Source organism: Drosophila tropicalis, unplaced genomic scaffold, assembly GCF_018151085.1.
Source record: "Drosophila tropicalis isolate 14030-0801.00 unplaced genomic scaffold, ASM1815108v1 contig_859, whole genome shotgun sequence".
In the NCBI taxonomy this organism is placed as follows: domain Eukaryota; kingdom Metazoa; phylum Arthropoda; class Insecta; order Diptera; family Drosophilidae; genus Drosophila; species Drosophila tropicalis.
The window spans coordinates 10,539,935-10,564,849 of NW_027173353.1; the positions used below are offsets into that span (position 1 = coordinate 10,539,935).

The 24,915-nt window shown below is 37.8% G+C and overlaps 2 protein-coding genes across 2 annotated transcripts; one reads left to right on the top strand and one right to left on the bottom strand.

The window, feature by feature from the left end:
- Nucleotides 1–79: 79 nt before the first annotated feature.
- Nucleotides 80–3,231, bottom strand: bcd (bicoid). The gene is made up of 4 exons (XM_068297510.1): nt 3,029–3,231; nt 2,868–2,943; nt 1,674–2,794; nt 80–1,269 (listed from the first exon to the last, which is right to left on the bottom strand). The coding sequence occupies exons 1-4, from the start codon at nt 3,131–3,133 to the stop codon at nt 967–969; spliced, it is 1,605 nt and encodes a 534-aa protein (XP_068153611.1). The 5' UTR covers nt 3,134–3,231; the 3' UTR covers nt 80–966.
- Nucleotides 3,232–7,850: 4,619 nt separating this feature from the next.
- Ama (Amalgam) lies at nt 7,851–9,199 on the top strand. Its single transcript, XM_068297303.1, has one exon. It carries the CDS (start codon nt 7,971–7,973, stop codon nt 8,961–8,963), a length of 993 nt encoding a protein of 330 aa, XP_068153404.1. The 5' UTR covers nt 7,851–7,970; the 3' UTR covers nt 8,964–9,199.
- The last annotated feature ends 15,716 nt before the right edge of the window (nt 9,200–24,915 follow it).

The window sequence follows — 24,915 nt, forward strand, 5'->3', positions numbered from 1 at the left end:
GAGATGATAATTCAATTGAGGTAGCCGATTGATCATTCTATCAATTTTAAAAGTTTCTAATGAGTACCAATTTAGTTGCTGTGTTTGGCATAAAATATATTTTTCCAAATTGGTAAACGTTTTACTTTCTCTTTAGTATAAAAACTTACATAACTAAAACATCACAAAAACTTAAATTCTAATAACCAATCGATTTTCAATGCGTTTTCAATTAATATGCAAAAATAATGAGTTAAAATAGTTTATCTTTTCCATACATTAAAAACTTTCATGACAATTATTTAAGACAATTTGTGAACACTTCTCCGGAGGAGAAATATTCCATTGACATTAATTATCTGTTGGCAATGCAAATATTGAAAATATTCTAAATGAAATATTATTGTTCAAATGATCAATCTTGTGCTGATAATTCGGAGCCTTCTTGACTTAAATCAAGGCTCAATAATTATCAGAAAGAGAAACATTTTACATTTCGTTGAATACAGTTTTGTTTAGCAATTACCAATTTCGAGTTTAGCATAAGAAAAGGCGAAAACGTTCTAAGAAAAAGAGGGAAAACTTTGCTAGGAAAACATTCACAAAAAGCCCAAAAGTTACTTCACTTTAAGCCCAACTGGTATTTCCATGGGCTTTTTACTTGAGTTTTGTATGGAAACCCAATTGAGCTCAAATGCGAAGAACGAAGAACATTTTCCCGGGAAAGTTTTACGCAAAATAAAATGGTTAACAAATGGTTATTTAAAGGAAAAGGCATTGAAAACTAGACTATTAACTATTTTCGTGTTAGGGTCCTAAAACCTAATTATCTACAATCATTTTTTGGTCTTTGTACAATTAGGAAACAACTGGTATACACTTATAACTAAATCAAGAATTCTAATACTACCCCGATAAATATTTTTGCAAAAATATTCAATTATGATATGTTGATTGATTAAGGTTATCCAATAGATTTCGTTTCCTTCAATTGAAGCAATAGGCAAATTGCGTATTTGCTGCTGCATTACGATGGGGATTATACGCTTGCATTATCGTATCCATCGTACATTGATATTGATTTGCATCGTGCATGGCAGACATTGTGGAGTCCATGGGTGAGCCGCCCACATTCAAGGTGGGCGGGGCAATGGGAGCCTGTATGGGCGAGAGTTTGCCAAATCGAATGCAATTGCGACCAACAGCTCGGAGTCCTGCGGCTAAATCATTGGTGCCATCGTCACAGCTCTTGTCCAAAACCATATTGCTGCTCTTAAGTGGCTCCAAGTTCTGCATAACAAAATAAAAGTAGAACATGGAAAAGAATAGAAACCATATGAAGATGGGATTAGATAAGTTGGGGTCTTAAAGGTATCAACAAATATCAGTCTATGTCTTCGTTATAGTAATTATTCTTGGATTCAGAACTTGTTACTTTACTCTGAGACAATAAATGAATTACCTATTCGAATCGAAATCGAAATATTCTAGGAGTTTGATGCTGAATAAACCCTTTAGGGATGCCTTTTTAGCCTTAGAAAAGTCTCTTTGTTGACCAAATCATAAAGGACTAAGAAGACCCCTAAGTTTAGAACACTTAATATTAAGAATCTTGATTTACTTTTGTAAATCGATTAAAATTTGATTTGGAAATTTCCAGTTAGTGGCTGTGAGGCGCCTATTTTATAGCTTACCTGTAGCGTCGTCTTCTTGGTCGATCCATTGTCTATAGTATCGTTGACATCGGCGACATTATCGCCACTGACAACGACAGCAGTGGCACTTGGTCCGCCAATGCCGCCAATGCTGCCGACGCCAATGCCACACAGACTGGGACTTTCGTCATTTTTGGGTGTTAATGGTTCATAGACTTCGGAGCCGGGCGATAGAGCAGACGTCACCTCCAAGGCAGAGACTGTAGCTGAGCCAGAGCCAGAGCCAGGAGCAGAAACAGAGGCTGAGCCAGAGGCGTTAGTCGAACCGCTGCTGTTGCTGCTGCTGCTGCTGCCGCCGCCGCCGCCGGCGACTCTCTGGCTGACGCCAACGCCGGATGACAATTGCAATGTTGTGGTGGTTGTTGTTGAGCGCATATAATACGAACTGTTGTTGAAATTATAGTCGGGATCGGGTTCGTCCTTGACCATAGAGCCACGACAGGAATTGACTGTGAAATGATGTTGGTATTGTTCTTGTTGTTGTTCCTGATGTTGCTGTTGTTGTTGCTGTTGGTGTGTCGGCACGTGGCTAGTGTGATGATGATGATGATGCAACTGCTGTTGCTCCTGCTGCTGCTGCAACAGATGATGTGGAGCAGCCTGATGAAGGAGTTGCTGTTGTTGTTGTTGCTGCTGATGCTGATGCTGCCAGTTATTAGCTGCCGCATATTGCGCATGCACATGACCATTTTGATTATTGTAATTGTAATACCCATTGAAGGTATCACCATAATGATCCATCAAATGATGCCCTCCAGTTGTTGCGGATGGTGTAGGCGAGGGAGTTAAGCTAAGTGCTTGCAGGCTAGGTGGATCGTGGCCGGAATCCGATGGCTTTAACGATGGCGACATTGGCATTCCCTCATACGATTGATCCTTGTGCTGATCCGATTGTATCTTGTGACGACGCCGGCGATTTTTAAACCAAATCTTAACCTGAGCGGTGCCCAAGGCCAATTTGGCTGACAGATCAGCCAATCGTGGAGCGGTTAGATAACGTCCCTGAAGGAAATGCTGTTCCAATTCGGCAATTTGTGAACTGGTAAAGGTGGTCCGAGTACGACGTGGTCTCCGCATCACTAACGAGTCTGGTAGCTCTTCTAAAAGAAAGCACAGAGAAAGAGAGACCGAGAGTTACATCCAGTTGGCGAATGAAGATTGTTATGGATTCACCTGGCTTTGGCATCTGATTGGGCAGATAGGGACGTATATAATTGTAGTTGATCGCTCCAGTTCGCTCATCGAAAAGCTAAAACAAATGAGAGGAAAGCAAAAGCGTCAACAGTTTCCCCCCCTCTTCTTCTTGCTATGGCACTTTCTTGGCATGATCTTACCAAATCGAACGGATTCCGAAATTGTGGCGGCAACTGAAGCTGCGGATGCTGATGATGCGGCAGCGGGTGATGATAAAAATTTTGATCTGGCGGCGGTTGCGCCATTTTCCCCAAATTCCACCAATAATTTATTTTGTTTGTTTCTTTGCCTGCGTTTTCGCTTATTGGGAAATTATTAAAAAAAAATTAACAAGAAAAAAACGGTAAATCTTCGATATTTAAAGATCAGTGTTGGAAAACAGCAAACTTTGTTACTTTCAACGTTGCCACATAGCTCGATTTTATTCCCGCTCTATCTTTAATTAGAAATTAAACATTTAATAAAATAAAATTTAAAAATTTCACAGAATTTATATAATTAAAAAAATTGATTCCCGGTGTGGCATTAATATGTTCTTAACTAAATTCACAATTCTTATCAACATTTTGGCTGTTGAAATTCATTTTCTCTCTGTATACTTTACAACCATTTTTTTAAAAAGCCCGCTTAAATTAACTTCACTCGAAATCTGGCAGCGCTTCATTCATATAGGAAGCAATGCTGTTTCGACAATTTCGAAAAATGGCGCCAGTGAGCAATATAGGGGCAAAAATATGGGAGTTGCATTCATTGGTTCGACGTTGACACGATTTGTTCGACGCACAGTTCGACGCTGGTACTTTTTAGTTCAAGCTTGTTCGACGTTCGTACTTTTTGCAATTTCGGCGGTAAATTTAAAAATATTTTGTACAGAGTTTTTTTAAAATTAGCTTCTATATTTTCAGCAAGATTATTCTGATCATCCTGGTCTTAGATTTATTATAAATAGTTATTAAATAAATTGTCTTGTATTTTAATTTTTTCCTCTTTTTTTTTCTCTATATGAAGCCTTTCTTGACCCTTAAGCATAGCCAAAATGTCATTCCTTTTTGGAATTCGTTTGCATTCCTTTACGTTTTACATTTTAGAGAGTGTTTTTTCTTTATTTTTTATGCTCTTTTGTGTGTTGCTTATACGTAAAACTTGAATTAATACATTGTATGTCCTTAGTTGTCCTTTTGTATGTACTTGGTGGTTTGAGGGTGTCAACAGGTGGTGTAAACGATGACGCCATTTTCAATTTAATTTTGAATTAATGATTGGTTGATACCAGCAAAAGAAATAATTAGTTAAGACATATACTTTTGCTTCATTAAATAATCGCCCTAGTCTAAAGAACTAACTGGCTTAAGATCAATTACAGAGATTTATCTAATGTAATAAATCTAATAAAGACTTTAGCTCGAACAATCGAATCACTCTATGCTATAAAAAACTAGAAATATTTTTCTGTTGAGTCATATAAATATCAATTTCGTGAGAGCTGAGGATCATCTATATGGCTTAGCGTTGACATTAGATGTGGATTCTGTTTGCCAACTGGCAACAAAAGTCAATTCACAAATACACTCAAAGCGAGAGAACAGGGCAGCAAGCCAAAAAACTAAAAAAAATACATAAAATACTCACAGAACAACAAAAAAGAACCAAAAATATACCAAAAGCCAAAGGATACACACACACACACACATGCTCGCATACTCGCACACTCGCACACTGGGCAACAAATTCACACGCAGTGTGTGACAAAGGACCCTGACACTCCCTGCCACATCCCTCCGCATCTCATTCACTCTGCCTCCTGCCGATGCCATCGAGCGAGAGAGTCACTGACAGAAACAGGATTCGGGTAATAAATTACAAAATTTGACATTTTCTGTTTTTGGATCTGCTCGCTCGAGCTCGAACACACTGGAAACAGTGTGAACCTTTGCCAGTTGCCGCTGCCATAGCCACCACCGATGCCTCATCCTCAGCTTCAGTCTCAGGCTCAGCCTCAGCATCGGCAGCCCTTCGTTCCAGAGACCAGGTTTTCAGTCAGGTCCCAAGTCTGGTCAGTCCATATTGCAACTGCACAAGTATAACCCACAACCAGGATACTCCACATTGCCCATTGCCCATGCCAATTGCAACAAGGACTGCAAAAAAGGACTAGAGAAACACACACACGCCGAGAGAAAAAGAGACATAGAGAGAGAGAGAGAGAGAGAGAGAGAGAGAGAGCGACAGAGAAGGGAACAAGATGCATGCATAGAAGCGAAACGCAACTCCCTATGAGGTCCACAGATAGTTAACTTGAAATTTATTATTTTACACAATTTACAATTATCTGATTCGAATGTGCTCTGGCGAAGCAAAATCATGCGAGCAGGATAACATGAGATGGCATTTTCAGCCGGATTTCAACCAAAAAACACAAAAAGAAGAGACCAAGCACGATTTAAGATTTTCTCTCTGATTCAATTGGCAATCGTTGAAGCACGTTTTCTCCGACCCTAAAGGCATTTAAATAACCAAAACCCAATCAATCATATTTAATTTTTAAACGATCCTTTTTATGCGGGAATGGGATGGCAGGCGAGTAAATTTTGAAATCTCTCTGACCAGGACAATGTCCATTGAGAGAACTGACAGGAATAGAAAACAATATTTTTTAATTCTAAGCTCTCCAAACTTCAGTTTGGAAATAAATTTTAAATTTTAATGTTATCGCTAATATTTATGTTGATCTTTGGCCAATTAAACTTGAATTCTCATTGTTTTATTTCATTTGTGATACAGACACGGATCCCGGTTAGTTGAATATACTAATTCCCAAGCTTTAGGATTGATATTAAAAACTTAAAGTAATTGGACTATTTACCAGCAAATACTTTTACCTACTGAAACTACTGAAGTAATGAGAAATCAAAAATTAGATTAGATTGATATTCAAATGTCTTGAGATGCTGCAAAGAATAGAATATACAGTTGCACCTCGATTATCCGGGACGGTCGGGACCAGAGCCATCACGGAAAATCGAAAAACCTGGTAAATCGACAGCAAAATTTCCACGTATTTCCTACTTGAAATTTCTTAAGTACATTCATACATGACTTTAAATCAACCTTCAAACGCACACTGGCCATAAAAATATGTCATATGTTTCTCATTGATTGCTAACTAAAACGGAGAAGACCCGAATTCGGATAATTGGGGTAATCACGGTTAACAGTGAGAATGAAACAAATTCAACTTCATCCCGGTTAATGGGTGGCCTCCTATTCGAGGTCCAACTGTATATAAATATATTATAGTAGACAGATTGGAAAATATTGCAACAGATATACACAATGTCGGATCAACAAGGCGGTAAACACCAGGGACTAATTTAGGCCACATTTTAAAGAAATTGCTAAAAGTGGCCTCGTGCTCCTGGAAGTCTCTTAGCCAAATTGAATTTAATATAAACTTTAATATTTGAACATTCCATTTTATCCAATTCAGATCCCTTTAAAGAGAACTTGCAACATGGCTGAGTGTTAAGAGCCACCACCATCCCTCACCATTTCCCTCACCCCCTTTCCAGTTTCTTACGCATGCGCCCCTGTTTGGGAAGGGCGCAACAGAGACGCAGGAAACAGTTGTCCTTGTTGCGCTGCCATTGCTGTGTTGTTGCACAGGATCGCGGGACATATTTGTTGGCATTGCCATAACCTCGAACATCGTCGTCGTCGTCTCCCTTCCAGAAAACTATTGCAAACGCGCCGTGCCATAAATCAAGCAATTCACATTTTTCCACGAACCTCTAAACGGTTTATGGCGGGAAAGCAAAATATTTGAATATTTTCGTGGACGTTTCAGTTGGCCAGGCAAAGGCTTGCAGTTCGTTTGTTTGCATCCTTTATTTGATTCCAAATGTTTTCATTTCACTCTCCCACTCTCTCTCTCTCTGTCTGTATTTTTGGTGTAATTGAATAATCCGAGAACGACTCGGCCAGCTCCGACTTTCCATTCTTATCGCATGGCAAACGCAAAACAAATCAATTGAATGATTAAAGACGCGCATCGCGAGTACCAAGTGCAGTAAAAGTTAAAGCCCATTGATAAGTAATACACACACACATATATACACAAAAACATATATACATAAAAATACAACTCTATATACGACAAATGTACAAACAAATGCGACAAGTAAATAAATTGTAAAGAGAGATATGATCCCAAACGTCGATGACTTTTATGCACACTGAGAGAATCTTCCGTGGAAATGTTTCAAGACTTCATCTAACGATTGTTGAAATCGAGAGCTAAAAATTTGTCAATTAAATTCTTTAAAATTAATCAATATTTTGGTTTTTCATCGTGTAATATTAAGAAGTAAATAATCTAGTCAATTTGATGAAAATGTTAAAACATTAATTTAGAACTGATGAACTAAATATGTACCTAAGTCAGTTATTCCAAATAAAGTACTCTTGTTCTTAGTAACAGAGAGTAACAAAATTTCCAAAATTGTTTCATTTCAAATCAAGACCTACGAGATTTTAATGATAATAAGAAGTCAAAAAAGAAAAACTGTATAGTCAAAATTGTCAGGACATTCCTAAATATTCTCCTAGAGGCAAATATATCTTATTTTTAAGATATTTTTAACTATATTTAGACATATCTATGGAAATCGGTGTTTCTGTTGTTCCTAAGCTATAAAAAAATAATGGAAATTTTCTAAATTCGAGTCCATTGATCAAGCATTATCTTCTTGTCATTTCAATCTTTCACGTATAGATGATTGAGTTTGCCATTCGAAATTTCTCCGAGTGTACAACATTGTTTTTCGGCTGCCCTTCTTTAGATAACGAATGCCTGTGTTTGCTTGACTGTCAGCAGCAGCGACGCTCCGCGACGCTGGCAGCAACAGTTTTTCTTTGAGCCCAGCTCAGAGTTCGCCTTTGCTCGACTGTTCAGTCGAGTGTAGAACGCTAAAGAACGCCCAACGCAGCGCAGCTCAGCACCGGAATAATCACAGAACGAGAGTGAGAGAGGGAAAGAGTGAAAGTGACCAAAAAAGACAAAACAATAATCAATAATCAACGAGGATGAGGAGCCTTTATTGGGTATCTCTGTGCTTCATATGGATAGCTGGCAGCTCAGCTGCCGTGCCAGTCATCACGCAAATCAGCAAGGATGTGGTGGCGAGTGTGGGGGACAGTGTGGAGTTCAATTGCACTGTGGAGCACGTGGGCCAGTGGGCGGTGAGCTGGGCCAAGCGAGGCAGTGAATCGGATACCAATTCGGTGGTCTTGTCCATGAAGAACATATTGAGTTTGCCCGATCAGCGTTATAATGTCACCGTAATTGAGGATCCCAAGACGGGCAGTGCTGTGTACACGTTCAGAATACGACAGATCGAGGCCAGTGATATGGGTCCCTACGAGTGCCAAGTGATTGTCTCGGCCACGGAAAAGGTCACCAAGAAGCTGAGTTTACAAATTAAAACACCGCCAGTGATCTCGGAGTCGACGGCAAAGACCACTCTAGTGACAGAGGGACAGAATTTGGAGCTGACTTGCCATGCCAATGGTTTCCCCAAGCCGACCATCTCTTGGGCCCGGGAAAATAATGCCATTATGCCAGCGGGTGGTCATCTGCTTGCCGAGCCGACGCTGCGCATCAAGACGGTGCATCGCATGGATCGCGGTGGCTACTTCTGCATTGCCCAGAATGGTGAGGGTCAGCCAGATCGACGCTTGATACGCGTAGAAGTGGAGTTCAGGCCCCAGATAGCCGTTCAACGACCCAAGATGGCTCAAATGATCTCCCACGCAGTGGAATTGGAATGCTCTGTTCAGGGATATCCTGCTCCCACTGTCGTCTGGCATCGGAATGGAGTCCAGCTCCAATCGAGTCGCTACTACGAGATCGCCAACACGGCCTCCTCCTTTGAGACGACCACATCGGTGCTGCGCATTGCCAGCGTTTCGGACGAGGACTTCGGGGACTACTTCTGCAATGCCACCAACAAGCTGGGTCATGCCGATGCCCGACTGCACCTCTATCAGACTGTCATTCCTGTGCCCACATTGTCGTAGATACTCCCACACAAAGATCCACACAACAACACAAAAGACTTGATCATCAGTTTTACTTTACTTTAACTTTTCGGCAATTTCGTTGGTGTCTCCGGATGCTGCCGTTTTAATGATTCATTCAATTAAGTCTCATATAATTTTTGATCCACTTGTTGTATAGCATAATCTCCATCCAGACTGTCTTGTGCCTTAGGAGTTCGCTGTGTATACCAGAGAAGAAAATATATATAATACATATCTACTATATACGAGTCCGTGCATTCATTGGTGGGAATTATCTGCTGGTGGTTGTTGTAGTATTTCCGCGAACGATAAGTAAGTACACTGTAATTGATTTTGAGTTGGAATTATCTTTTCACATTTGATTGTTGTCAAAAGAAACAATTGAATATTTTGGAAAAAACGCCAATTCTCACTTCATTCGGGAGAGAGGAAATTCAATTTGCTATCGACACAAAACAATGAGACAATTTAACTTACCCAAAAGTGTTTTTCTAGTTTTACTAGGTTCTCTAGGACTTCTCAGAACTGTTGAAAATTGTATATACATATTGAACAATTTTGAGTCGATTCTATGAATTTTGAGATGTTTTAGTGGAAAGGCTGCATGGCCAATAGAATGCAGCCAAAAATTTGTTGATTGCAGCAAACAGAAAATGACTTTGGGAATCGCCGAACTTTGGTTAGAAAGCGTCAAACAAACTAGATTCGATTTAAATATAATTTGTTTAAAAATACCCACAAAATACCTTAGCTAGAGACCGAGACTATAGGTCTGTGATAATAAGGTGCGCGCAATAAGTAAGTGGGACAAAGACTTATCACATTATTTTGTCCAAAATATGCAGTTTTTTGTTTTCTCTTTTCCTTCTATAATTTAGTTGTATTGACCAAAAATATTGTGAAAAATTATCACAGGGTTTTCTAATTACATTATTTTTAGAAGCCAACGTTGAGCTTTGCGAACGAAATAAGTAAATGGGACAGATTGCTTTGCTGTCATGTATCTCATTACTCATTTCTCATTACTCTCAGTTTGAACTGTGTGGAAAAATATTGTCTTTAGTAACCAAAAATGTTTAATTTAAATAAACCCGAGGGGTGGCGCTTTTAAATTCACGTTTTTTTCGCTCCCCAAAACAAGTCCATGTGTCCAGAAATTTGTATATGATTATATGGACGGAATTCCCGTTTATTGAAAGGACTCTAAACTGTTTTATAGAGCATAAAATAAATGCCCAAAACTATGTTGACTTGTCCAAGATCATTTTGTGCAATTTGGATAGGATAATGCACCCGATCATACAACAAAACTCACAGAATCTTGTTTAAAAGTCTCTCTAATGCTTATTTTAGACTGGTCAACAAGCAGACCGGACCCAAATCCGATAAAAAATCTATTAGGCATCTTGATTCAATGGATTTCTGCCCACGGAAAGCAATTGTCAAATTTACAGGGCTTATAAGAAGCCATTTTCAGGATCGGACAAATTGGACAATGCTGTAAAACACGCTTTATTAAATGGAATTGGTTAAAAACAAAGGAGAGGGCTATTCAATCGTTTAAAAATGTTTCAGTTGGTTTTTATTTTTCATTTTAAAATTAGGACACAAATTAACAACTTGTCCCAGTTACTTATTTCGTTAGAAAATATTTTGTTTCTTATTTTTCAAATTTTTTCCGCTTTAATGGGCTGAAATATATTTATAAATTTAAAAAGTTGAAAGATAAATTTATTTTATTTTAATGTCCTAATCGGTTTAGTTGGTATAGATAGGAATGTATCTTATTTCGCGCACCTTATGTGGAACTATTTTCTAGCTCTAACAAAGTTTTGGTTTCTCTTCACGGACTGATCCAGGAGAACGGTCTAGGGGGTTTAAAATTTTAAACTTTAAAATCTATTTTCAATTAGACTAATTTTAAATAGTTGCTTTATTGTTATGAATCATTCTACGATCCTTTTGGAAACAAATATGTCATACCATAAATGGATTGTCTTAATCTTTGTTTTAACACGAATACTGCAGCATCCGTTTCAAGATCCGGTTCATAGTTTGATTCGTAATGATCAAAGATTTCACATTTTCGATATTATTTGATAGAATATTATATTAGAAGTTAAAATTTCAATATGTTTGTGATGTTTCATAAGTTGTTAATTAAGATTATAACACAGATTTAAGGGGAGAGAAATTCAATATTGAATATCAATTCTGTAATCTGATCTGATTCAAAAGCACTTCAATTTGGGTTTATCAAGAGAACGTATGTTGATATAGTTGTTAATTGTACAATTTGATTGTTCTTAGATCAGAAAATGCAACTGTTATTTGAGTGAAATGCCTTTAAAAATTTTCATATTATACCTTGAGCTAGATTCTTTACTTATTCCGTGAGTTGCTTATATACAGAATCAATGGCCTATTTGATGATGGAGTAGGTAAGACTCCCACCTCACACATGTTTCATACAGGAGCAGTTCAAAACGCACACACACACTCATGGAAACATTATTAAGTTAAGTAAATAACTCAAAAACCATTCGCAACAACAACAAAATAAAAGTAAGTTAAAACGAATGCTGTTAAAACTGCCATCACAACAGTTAACTCTTCAATCATGGTTAAAAATGGGAAACTCTTGACTTTTCGAAACGAAAAGTGAACTCCATGCAGACCCACACAACACACGCACAACAAACACCCACACACACACACCCACACCCACAGAAAGTAAGTTGTTCATTGTAATTGAGAAAAATGTGAGGCATTTGTAAGGCGGCCCAACGAGTTGGTTTTTCATCTCGTCTCGTCTCGTCTCGTCTGGCTTACTCGTCCTGTCGCAGGAGCCTTTGTGTGGTTGAGAGCAACACATGTGGTTGGGTGGTTGTCCCCAGGAGATTGAGAATGCGGATGCGGATGCGGATGCCAACTCCATTATGGCTCACAGACATTAGTTAGTTTTGCCAAATCAACACTTGCTAATGACTTAATTGTTTCCATTAGAAACTCGTTGGCTAAATACATTTAGTAACATTATTTACTTTAGTTTTTTTCTTTCCCCTTTTCTGTACTAGGCACTAAATGTCTGTCTATATGGCCATTTGGGGGAGGAGGCAGTGGATTTAAGACCCGGGACAACACGTGCGTCTGTGTCCGTTTCGCTTCATCATCATCATCGTCATCGTCATCATCCTTTCATTGTCTGTCCTCAGTCAAAGCTAAGTGGAGTGGAATGGGTCTAAACATGGACGTCGATGTGGATTTTATTGATTTTTTTCCAACCCCCAGAAAGTCGATTGGAAGGCCAGAGCCATAGCCAGAGCTCGAGTTCACATCTGAGGAATGGTGAGTATTATTTAAGGGTGGAACTATTCTCTCGGACAGAGAATACGTTCTCTCTTTCTGGGCATTGCGGGTTCATCCCTGAGATGTCTAGAGAAAATGGCAACAATTTCTGTTGATTTCAAAGCATTTCATTGATGAGATTTTGGCATTTGAAGGTATTATCCTTATCCAATGCATTCCTCTGGCCAGCGCCTGCGCCATGGCACTCGACATTTTTAGGCGGCTTGCACTTTTTTGGATGCTGTTTGTGGATGCTGGAAATGGCATCCATTCCATAAATTGCCACTGAGTCGTCTGCCGTGAAACGACGTGTGAGAGTGTGTACTTCTAACGCCTCCACATGCAAAGGATAGCGCTCATTCGACTTGGATCAGGCAACGTTGATGCAGTTGTTGCGGCAGCCGTGGCTGCTCCATCGCCAAAACAACAATGTGAAGGACCATCCATTCCGGTTTGTTGTCATTTTGTAAAGCTCTCTTTCGACTTTTTACGATGCTGTCCGTCTGCCGAGGCTGTCATCCTTGCTCTTGCTTAACGTCCAGGACATCTATGGGCGCCCATTTCTTCTGGTTGTAAACAATGGCGTTCTGAGGTTTTACGACGCTAGTCCTCGAAATAGAAATATAAGTAAAAGTAGTAGGTGTAAAAGTGCCAGCTCCTGCAATGAAATCGTCATCACTATAAAACCCTATCTTGGCCAACGAAGCGTGGAATTTGAGTGGGTGAGTATAGCCATTTAAAGATTTGCTTAATCCAAGTGCCCGATAATAACCACAATGAACCAAAATAATCTCTATGAGTGATGTGAGTGAAGGATTAGAAATACTTCAAACGGAATATTTCAAATCTAAAATATTCAAAAAATATTGGAAGAATGTGTATTTTCAGTGATTACAATATAATGGGAAAGATCGAATGATGTTTAATATATTTGGGCACAATTGATAAAACGTCCTGAAGGAATTCAGTTTAAAAATTGGTTCTGAGTGCATTCAGAAATGAGGAAAAAGATAAAACCTTCGGATCTAGAAAAGTTATATATTTTTAAGAAGTTAAGTTCTTTTGATTTCTCCAAATAATAAAAAAAATACCTACATTCTGTTTCGTATATCCCAATTGTTCCAATTGGACAGTTTCCAAGAAGAATTTCCGCTATGAAGCAGTTCTATTTTTGATACCAAGCAGTGTTCACTTGAAGTAGAGTAGAACAAATCGCAGAATTAATCACTTTTGAATCGAATTATGTATGGTTTTACACAAATATATACAAAAATATTTCATATATTTGGAAAAGGAAGAAAATTTTAAATTTTAAAGGATTTAGAGGGTCATCTGCGATTTATTTTTATTGTTTATTTATATATTTATTTTTTATATTAATTTTTTACACATAAAACAATTAAGAAAATAATTTGATTAGTTTTCGTTTTGTTCCCTTTATACTGAAAAATTACACTAATTAAACTATTTGAAAGAGTCAAAGTTAATGTATTAATGGGCAAATTGGCATTTTATTATCATATTTCACTATCACAAGGACAATTCCGAAACATTCATTCGAAAATAGAAACAGGAACAGATCTCATTACTTTGATAATGTTAAAGAGACAAGTAAAGAATATTTTGAAGCTTATCACACGATTGCCAAATATAGTCTGTGATATCTAAGTTTGAATCGTCTATACATGCTGATCCATAATGAAATTAATCTATATTTATGTGTTAAATATATCGTACACCTAATTAATCTTCTAAGTTATATAAACCGAACTTCTTCAAACTGGAGAGTTGATTTTATGTCTGATGTTGATTTTTTGTTACAGCAAAAGCTTTTTTCTTTTAAAATTGTTTAAATTTTGATCGTACAAATTGAATAGACCCATTTATTTTTATGGATTCACCGTTTCTTCTAATAAATCATCTTGAAGCTGAAATTCGAATGTTACAGATCTTGTCTAGAGGAGGGTGCTGGGATATTTTATTCCTTCTCTCTGCCAAACTTTCGGTCAGTCCGAGCCAGTATCATTGAGTATCATTGAAAAATTCGTAGGACTTTGACTACTTAAAGTATCCTGAGTATTCATAGTACATAGGTTGATAGCCAAACCCTTCTTACATCAAAACAAATCCTTTTTAGGTTCAGTTTTTTGTAAGAATTAATAGGGCGATATAGTTAGTTAATTTGTTAGGAGCGAGAACCTAATACTAAATGCTAATGTTATATGGTTGTTTTGTTAGCTTTGACAATCAATTTTCGCTTCACTTAGTTGTAAATTGCAAATAGTTTTTGGGTTGAAGATGGACATGGCACCTCTTAGGCCGTTAAGCAAAGTCTTCTAATGATGAAACTTGGTGGCTCTTGAGTGCAATTAATCTGCAATTTATTTAAACTCAACTCAGACAAGATAAAACAATATGTTTTATGTATATATGTATCATAATGATTGCCCAATGTGTTCCTAATGCATTTCCTATTAGCAATTTGCAATATTCTAATCGATATGTGTGTGCGAGGTCTCGAATTCGATTAGCAATGCCAATTGATGGCACAGTTGAGGACTTCCCAAACTGATTCCGAACTTTATGTGCTCAGAAATGATTGTTCTACAGATTATTAATGTCTCGTCTGATTACCTTAATGAGTAGCACATGTAAATGCCGAATGCCATGCCAAGGATGCCTTCGATTTCACAATTATAAACACACACAGAGACGTGGGTGGTGTGCGTGTCTGAATGGGTGTGCGTATTTGAGTAAGTAATTGCATTGTAATTAATGCTTGGCCTGTTTGTAAAAGATAAATTAGTAAATGAATTATCGATGCCAAATAGTGGAGCATTAATTGAACTCTGCTCGTTTGATTTATGGCTCATGAATGCATAACCATTTCAACCGACATCCGTTACAGCTGCACGGGATGCAGAGAAAGTGGCAGTTGGGGGGGGAGGGTGAGGGCAGAAATGAAAAAAAAATGAAAGAAAAATGAATGAAAAATGCGTCAATAAATAATAATTTAAATATTTTATGTGCCAAGCATAAAAACGAATTAGCCTCACGATGTCCTTTAAAGCCAACAACAAACAAAAAGAACACAAAATGAAAAAAAAAACCAAAAAACATTTGCCACTGACAGCCAAGTGGGAAAAGGAGTGCATGAGAGTGACAAGGACCACAGATGAATAGAGACCGAGGAGAGATGACAACAGCGTTTCTGTATGTTCAACCCATCATAGGGGACCAGTACATGGATGGATGTGGGGATAGGGGTGGGGGTTTGGATGGGTGGTGGTGGCCCAACGATGTCTGTCATTAATCCCTTTATGCGGAGACAAATGCAAACTGCTTTGGCTGCCACTGACACATGGGTTCGGCTCGGTTCGTTTCGGTAAGGTTTAGTTCCTTCCATGGTAGGAGACCAACCCACCCACCAACCACCTCCGAATCGTGTGGTTGCTGCGGTGCGTATTCAAATAATAAATTTAACTAATTGCCCAAGCGATTGGCAAACAAAAGCAGCAGCATAAATTCAGATTTGCATTTGTCTAGAGAATCCCTGAACTCAGTTGTCTTTCCTAGCTTTTGGCCAGCCTTCACGAACTTTTCTCTCTCTCCTTCGAGTGGGCGTTTTGGCAGTGTCCTAGCCAGATGTTGGAATTCGAAAACTAAAGTTTTTTAAAACTGCAATAATTAATGAAAAATAAAAGTCCTTTCCTTCTTGGTCCAGCAACGTAATTTCTGTGAAATAATTCACGAAAGTTAATGCTCATAGATATAGTCTCAAAAACAATATATTTCTTTTACTTTAACTTAACTTTCCCCAGTTTTGGATATGCATTTTATTTAACTCTCATATTATCTTCAGACCTAGTCGGTGGCTTAGTGGAGACCTTTTAAAATCTTCAATTCTGCTGTTCTCCAGTTCGAACCGCGACGTAGGTGGATTTTCCCCCCCATTAAGCAATACTGAAAGGAAGTTCCATGGGGGGATAATGGAAACGATTGTGAATAACGAAAAATATTCATATTATCTTTATTGTCTGATCTTCTAAATGAGCAAAAGATATGATAGAAGAAGAAGTGAGCGAAACCCATTTAAAAATTCATTTGAACCAAAATCAATATATTCAATCGTATAAGGTTTTTCAATACTTTTTAGAAAACTTTATAAACATTCTACGCTCAACCTCAATATGTTTTCAAACTATATTAAAGACTACTCATAACCACCGTGGAAAATTGATCATAGATGAATATTAAGTTCGGAATTCACAGATCTTACTTTAAGTAAACATAAAAATTGATTGTAAATGTAACGAATATTTTCAAATTGAGTCAATCTACGTTTTTTTTTTGTAGCTTTTCAATTTCAGTCAGTTTGAGGCAAAAAAGTGGGTTTCTGATAAGACGAAGTCATAAAGTGAATGCCATTTAAATGCAATTCCGAGTTGTTGGGGGCAAAACTGAAACTGGGTGAAAAGTGGAGGGGGGTAAGGGGGGTAACGATGCAATGAGGACTAACTACGTTTTCACTGGCCTCGCGCCAAAAGTATGTATGTGCATCGCAATTTTGCATTCCCCAAATGGTTTTCATTTCACCATGCCATCTGGCCACGCCCTGTGTAATAAAACAGGAAATTTAAAAAAAAAAAACTGCAAAAAGCTCTACACAAAAACAAAAAAAACAAGGGCAAAAGGACGAGTATGTATCGTTTTTAATATTTTTACCAATTTAGATAACTGCTTCCATTTGCAATTAAAATGCAGATGCATTCGCCCAAAACTGAAATTAAAACTTTTTCTTTCGACATCTCTCACCCGCCCATCCCCACATGCCGAGCCATGCAACGACACCCAAAAAAAGGCGTGGCAAAATGGGTCCGCATTCGCACTTATCTGCAGCAACTTCAATATCACGTTCTGCCCAAATTAAAAATGAAATAAAATGGAACAAAAAATAAGGATACAACACAAAAAAAAAAAAAAAGAATAGAGAAAAGAAAATGCAAAGGATGCGACGCGCGTTGCTAACGCATTTGCATGTTAAAAAGTTTCGCACTGTGCGAAATTTTATTTTTCCAACCACCAACCGCGCCCACTAACGCCCACTAACGCCCACTTAACCACCAGGCTACAACCACTTCCTTTCCGCAGCCGTTGATGTGTGCAGAATGCGGTTTCCACAGGACTCCGCCGAAGGCAAACGGAAGTTTTCTGAAAGAGCCAACAGCAGGACAATATAGCATATCTGTATAGAGGAAAAGAGTTTGACAATTGCCTTGAACAGAAAGATATCAAACTTTTTCACTTACATCAGGAGATAATGACAGAAATATATAAGAAATCTTAGATATTGTCACACTTTTTAAATTTATAACTTCAACCACAGTCTAAAATTTAGATGTGAAATGCATAATGAATCGATTAAGTTTCGATAAGTTCTAGCTTCAAGTATTTCTTAGATAAGGTTAGCATAGATTGGCGAGAAGATGGTCAAAATAAAGACAGTTAGTTAACAAAGGTAAACTTATTGAGAAGAAAGAGAGAAACAACAGTTCTGACCAACTAAATTTACTTCTTGGTGACTATGAACTTCAGTTCATATACCTTATCAGTCATCAGTTCTTTATGTCATCCTTAACAACATCAATCAAAATGATCAAAAACTTAGACTAGATAGTTTTTGAAATATTTTTGAATATTTAAAGTATACCCTTAAAATACAAAACTTAAAATATATAGATTTATGTATATTATTTATTTTTTTTTTAAGGCGTTTTATGTATTTCGCGTTTTTAATAATGCGTTGCACAGTCTGCACACTCGACTTAACACCAGATTTTTGCTTGATTTTAGCCGCAGAGTCTCGTGAGTTAGACGCGTTCCTCAGGATCAGTCGCTTGTCAGCCTCTGTTATTACTGAAGAAGGCCGACCTTTCATGTTTTTCCCATAAGAGTGTTCGTTTTTTAAAAATGAGGTAATAACTTTACGGCTGCGCTTAATATTTTTCGATATTTTTGAGATTGAAAGTCCACACTCTATGTAAGCCTTTATTCGACCTTTTTCTGCCTCATCTAACTGCTTTGCTTTTCCCATAATTAAGTAATTTCGATTTATTCAATTCAAAATTGATCAAATTAAATAATATAGCTCTTTAAGTAGTGAGATCCGACAGCTTTCACACAAAAATCCACACTAAATCGCAGAAAAAAGGCATGATTTTTTCATCTATTTCTAAGAAAAAATTAAGACTAACTAAAGGTAAACTTCCAGAGCATGCTATTTGCTTTTATACTAAGTACAAATGCAGAAGAATGATAGACAAATATAAAGAGCATGAGATTTACAGTTACTTGTTATTTATATTTCCTCTGAGAGGTAACAGGGTGTACTAATCGGTTGTCGCGCAGTGTATATGAAAATGTATCTTTGTGAGTTTCAATATATTTGAGTCCCTTTTAACCCATTAAGGGCACCCAGCAAATAATTTATTTTAGCTTTAGTTTAGAGTCTAAAGGTTTAAAAATTTATTAGAATTTCGTAACTTATTTTGGTCCTTTGCATATTTCGAAGAGATTCTGTTATCTAGCTTTTTGGCATAGCAGCATATCAAGTTTCTTAAGTCATTTGCCATAGTTTCCCCCCAAAAACAGAAGATACTAAAATGTTGTGCCAAAAAGCCAAATGATATGCAATTTATCTATGAAAATCTAGGGAAAATCTTGCTGTGTAATGAATGGTTCTCATGCATTCAGTGCTACTATGTATGTGTGTGTGTGTGTGTGAGTACGCGTTAGATGAATTGTGAGGGGAGCGTGGTTTGTGTGTCAGTGAGTGAATGAGTGTGTGTGGGTTGGACATTATTTGCTTTAAGAGTTTTCATTATAACATCATGCATCTAGCACGCTTTTCTTCATCACCATCACTTGGTACAGCATCAGCAGCTATAGATATAGCTGCTGGAACTCTTGTATCTATCAACATCAAAATGCTGCTTCATCCGCAACGCCCATGCCCCATCACCATCTACCCATCTCCATCACCATCTCCATATCCCAGCCACACCCACATTCTACATTCAAAGCCAGATGAGATTCATGGCCGTGTGCTGGCTCCTGGGTGTTTGGTGGCGTAAAAAGGAAAAAAAGAGGAAGCATTGAAAACATCGTCTACATTAAAATGTTGCCATGCACATGGCACAACAGCAACAAGGACTCCTACTCCTACTCCTGCTACTGCTATGGCTGTTGCTGCTGCTGTTCCTGTTTCTAGTACAGGATATAAATAAACTGCCGCAATCGCCCAGCATCATCGTCGCATCTGCAATTGCTGCGTATTTTTGCGCTAGTCCTATAAATGGGTGGATGCGAATGAGATTGGGGACGGGAATCGGAATGAGGACGAGAAAGGTGGTTGTCTGCCTCTGCCTCTGGTTTGTGTCTATATCCTGGATGATGCCCATGCGGGTGCGTACAAGGGGATATCGGGAGGTGTGTCTGGACTTTCCATTTTTGCTTCTCGACTTTGTGCTCTCTCTCGTTCTCCATGTCGGTCTTATTTGGTCTAACCCCTAGGCTAGAAGCATAAAATTTGCATATCATTTGCGTTAGTTTCTGGTCTTTTTTTCGTCTGTTTTACTTTTCTCTGTTTTGTTTTGCTTTCTATTTGTCTTTTGGTCACAAAATTATTATGCTGGGCGGTGGGCGTGGCAGTGGAAATGAAGATCTATGTAGTGAAAGATGTTTGGGGTGCAAGAAGGGCTTAACAATCTTGTTTTGCGAGATGAAGACAACGCGAAAGATATAAATAAAAGTAGTTTTGATTACCCAGCACAATTGAAGCTATTATCAGCATATAAAAGAAGATCTTCTAACCATATCGCAGCACATTTATATCACTACTAAATAAAAGTTAAAAGATATGCTTTTCATTCTGTAGACTTCATTTTAAGTAAATGAGAGGCAAATACATACTTGACAGAGCCGACATCCTCTAAAATTTAAATGTACAGATTCTACCAATCGATTAGTTTAAGTTTCTTTCATAACCAGAATGTTTTACTATTTCAATATACACGATATAATCCGAAATAATGTTAAAACCTGTCATTTGGTCTGACAAAACTCACAATTCACATTCATTCAAGGCAAGCCTTGGGTAAATGGATTCATTTTGCATTTCCTTTTGATAAAAGTGAATTGTGTTCTTATCTCGATTACACAACAATTTGTATTTTAACTTAATTGATCTTCAGTATCTGAGATTGCCAAACGTTTCCTCGTCATATAAATTGGTTCACTTTATCTTGACCAGTTGAAGATGTAGCAAAAAGTTCTGCACACGAATCTGCCAAGGAGTCCTGTGGAGTCTGCCTTGCCTTGTCTTTGCCGTAAACTTTAATTAAATTAGTTCACCAATTTATCACGGCTGGGCAATCGCTTAAAACATTCCAACGAGACCGGCATTCTTAAATGGCTTCTCCAGCAAAAGGCAAAAGCAGAACTATTCGGGTCTCGTTTCGTTTTTTTTTTTTTGGTAGGACGAGATACGGCAGGAACATGACCATGTTGCAGCCTTGTAGAAGAATTAAAAGGGTTGGCCTCACATATACCTACATATATATATTTTTTTGGTACTTTTTGACTGCGCCAGAAGGTCATTCGCAGTGAGTTATGGGCCAACAGCCAACTGGCCGCCACGTAAAACACTAATGGGCGCATTTTTGACTGGCAGAGAAAAAAAAGGACGAAGGCGAAAAATTTAGCTAACCGTTAACGAAAATGGCATACCCTAAAAATTGTAACCCTTTGGTGGACATTGTCTACATATTGTCTTTTAAGACTCAATCGATTGCCTTTGAAATCTGTTTTCGTTGAATTGATTTCAAATACTCAAAATATTCTTAAGTATTGGGCTTGAATTTTGGACTTTAGAATCTATTTTATTTCACTTTATAATATATTTTTCCTCTCTACTATAAATTTCAATGTTGTCCTTTGTTTTAGGGTATCAATAAATTAATCAGTTGTATGCCAAGTGAAGGCTCTAAGTCGGAAAGAAGAAGGTTGCCAAAAACGAAAAAAAGAAAAAGATATATAGAAAGGGGGAAAAACTAAAAATGATTTTTGCAAGGCCTGTGCCATTTGTTTTCAATTTGTGCTCGGCACTGAGCATTCGCATTCCATTTCATGTCCTTCAGTGGCTGTGCCACTCCGCACCAATCTCCTGAGAGCCGTGGGGTGGGGTGTGGGTTGGCTGGATGGAGGAAGTCAAAAGCTGCGCTCTCTTTTTCTGGTTTTTCTTCCGTTTTTGGTCGCATTTTCACTTAGCTGAAATTCGGGCAGCAGGCATGCAGGCATCCTTACTACATATTTTACTTTTGCTTCAGTGAAAATGGCTTCATTGCCAGCCAGGGGAAGGAAAGAGAGATGGCGAGGGGCTTGCAGAGTGGGATTAAGCGGAAGGCGACTGTAAAAAGAATGTTTCGCCATGGAAAACTCACGCTTTGAGGTTTCCTAAAGAGGACCTTGTGGAGCAATAGAAAAATATCCAGAAAATGCACCGGATGCAAAAGTAATTTCAACTGCAGGAGCTGTTGCTGTGGCTGAAGTTGCTTTCCTGTCATGTCAACGCCTTTTAAATAAATTCACCAACTTTGCTGTTGAACCATAAATTCTTGCTTTAAGCACTGCCGAGTACACTTTGCCATTTATGTATATTAATTCTCGGCCAACTTGGACAGCAGTTGCAGCTACAGATACATAAACAAACGCAGATATAGATACAGATGCAATGGACAGCAGCCAGTCACTCCGTGGAGATAGCAGACACAACAGATTCCATTAGCCATGTATGTCGCAGATAGCAGCTGCACACCAGAACAGCAACATACTCAAATATGAATTAGCATAAATTTCAAAAAGGTAATTAAAATCTCCAAACGGCCCCAAACAGCCCCAGTAATCAGCTCTCCATAGATAGTCCTCTCTCCTTTGTCCCATAAGCCATATCTTTGGCCCTTGTCGCTGAATTTATGCAAACGGACAACCATTCTGGCCCTACATTCCTACATATATATGTTCTGTCCGCCATGTAACTGCCGAAAAACCAAATGTTAAAGCCGGATCGTTGCATTTCGGAGTGCATTAAAGAATTAATTAATTAAGAGTGCCCATAATATGTGTTTGCTGATTGCGTTACATAATGGAGCTGAAACCATTTTGTAATTGGAAAGCCAAACACTGAATTAACCACACTGTGTTTCACAGTTAAGTAATGGCAAAAGTTATATCAATTGAACCGAGCAAACATGTTTCAACAGTTCTCTTTCACAGACACATTTAAATATATCCTGATTTTAAGTGATAGGCTAGAAGTGGCGTTCAATAATCCTCTTTTCAATCTTTCAAATGAGTAGGGTTATTTTAGAAACTAACAAAAAATGGACAAGTTATCCTTTAAGCCTTTATATTCCTTACGACTGTAGAATTGTAAAACCATCCCAATACTTCATAATTAAATTAGTTTTCCTCTTAGGCCCAGTTTCTCAGTTTTCTTATCTTAGTAATGCTATCTTATGGAAATTAATTACTAATCAATTTTTTTTGGCCAAGAATTTCAAATATTTACTTACACAAAATATGTTTAAACCTTGGAACACGCCACAACTCAATGAAATAATCTGAAACAATTAATCTAAAATGATATTCCGGGAATAATAATATCAGAGGCCTTCAGTTTATAACTTTTATCCAATTCTTCTTTCCATTCCTAACTATATACACCTGAAAGGCAGTCCTCGGTAGATGAGTTGTCTAATTGTATGTGACCCAGTCTTTTGGGCAACTGAACAACGAGGACCCGTGTTCGAATACCAGGCTAGTATATGGATGTAGGTTCGTCTAAACCCTGGCCTTAGTTGCCAGTGCTTGTAAAATATAGTTCGGTTGATAGTTTACAACTATATCCTTAACTTATAATAATAATAACATACCTGAAAGAAATCAGAGGGCTTAAATAACTTTTCTTACACAACATTTCGAAGAAAATTTTTTGGAAAAAAAGGCTTAGCACACGGCTGAAAGTGAGGATTGGGTAAAAAGCCATGAAGATCCCCAAGTTTTGGGACAACAATAAGACGAAGTCAATAAATTCTTTGTAAAATAGATTTATTAAGTGTTTACCAATCGAAAAAGCCAGTAGAATCCGGTTATAACGACGCTCAAGGGACGGACGATTATCCGGAAGACGTACTAACCGGAGGCCCTTTCATTTAAGTTAGATTTGTATTTACTTTTTTGTGTTTAAATTTTTGTGTACTGCAGAGATATCAGTCCCAAGACTCTCAGATCAATAACAGGAGCTTGTCGATATATGACCAACGCAGATATCCATAAAGATCTCCAAATACCCACAGTCATAGACGAGTTAAAATCTCATAAAAGTAGGCTACATGACCCTGAACACGCTTTAGCATTAGGTCTATTAGATAACTCTGTCACCACAAGACGTCTAAAAAGAACTCATGTCCTGGACCTGCCATATAGAGAAACAAATAGGTAGTTATTAATATGGATTGAGTTCACTGGAGCTTAAACCAGCCGGCTATCATTATTTATATTTAGTCAACTTGTTTATTGTCTAGTTAAAGGCAATATATTGATATTGATAAAATCCTATAATTTCTGTATGAAGTGTCGGCAATTAAACTATTATATTTCAAATCAAAGCAATTTACTAATAAAAAGAAACTGCCTTAAAAGAAACTACCTAAAATCTTAGGCATTTAATTTTGAGTACTAAACAGTGTGAATATTTTATTTGGCTTTTGTTTTGTCTATATTTTGTTTTTATGTCTCTCAAGTGTAAAACAAATTTTTAGGCCTGGTTTGGCACCTAAACTCATTATGCACATATTTGGATTGCATTTTGGGTCATAAATAAAATAAATTCTGCTGTAAATAACAGATTAAAATTGCTAAATGTGGCAAGAATAACCCAATGCCATTGCGGATATGGGGCTAGGATGAGAAAGAGCCGAATGGTGGCCCTTTCAAATGTGCATATTTGTGCCCAAGTCTCAAGAATATAAATTACAAGTTCATTTTGTCATTTAATTGCAGTCTTTGGTAACCGAAAATCATAAATTCTGTGAAATTTGCTGCTCACATGCAGATAAATTGCCAAAACGATGATTATTTCGGTTTATAAACTTAAATCAAGTGAGCAGTGGCCAAAAGAGTCGAGTTAAGAATGCATACAATTTTAATATTAAATGCGTTTGTGGCATGAGGCGGAAGTTTGGGATTGTCTCCGTGGGTGGGGACAACGGACAATAGCCGGAGGTGGACATCTGCTTGCTTCTCGAGAAATCTCATTGGCCACTGTCCATTGGCCACTGTCCAGTGTGCAACAATGCTTGGGCAAACAAAGTTTTACTTTCGCAAAGTTTTACTTTGTTTGTATGTGTTTCTTACTTGCCTCTCTGCTTGTTCCTTGGATCCAAATTGTTATTGTTACTTTCGAGTTTTTCGTTTTACCGCCCAAAGCGTAGATACATTGGTTTAAAAAAGTTTATTTCCTTCGTCCTCCACTACTTTCAGC

Coding starts and splice junctions, on each gene's coding strand:
- Ama (XM_068297303.1), top strand. CDS start 7,971: ATGAGGAGCCTTTATTGGGTATCTCTGTGCTTCATATGGATAGCTGGC.
- bcd (XM_068297510.1), bottom strand. CDS start 3,133: ATGGCGCAACCGCCGCCAGATCAAAATTTTTATCATCACCCGCTGCCG. Junction 2,944..3,028: donor TTCGGAATCCGTTCGATTTG/GTAAGATCATGC, acceptor CATTTGTTTTAG/CTTTTCGATGAGCGAACTGG. Junction 1,270..1,673: donor CCAAGAAGACGACGCTACAG/GTAAGCTATAAA, acceptor TTTGTTATGCAG/AACTTGGAGCCACTTAAGAG.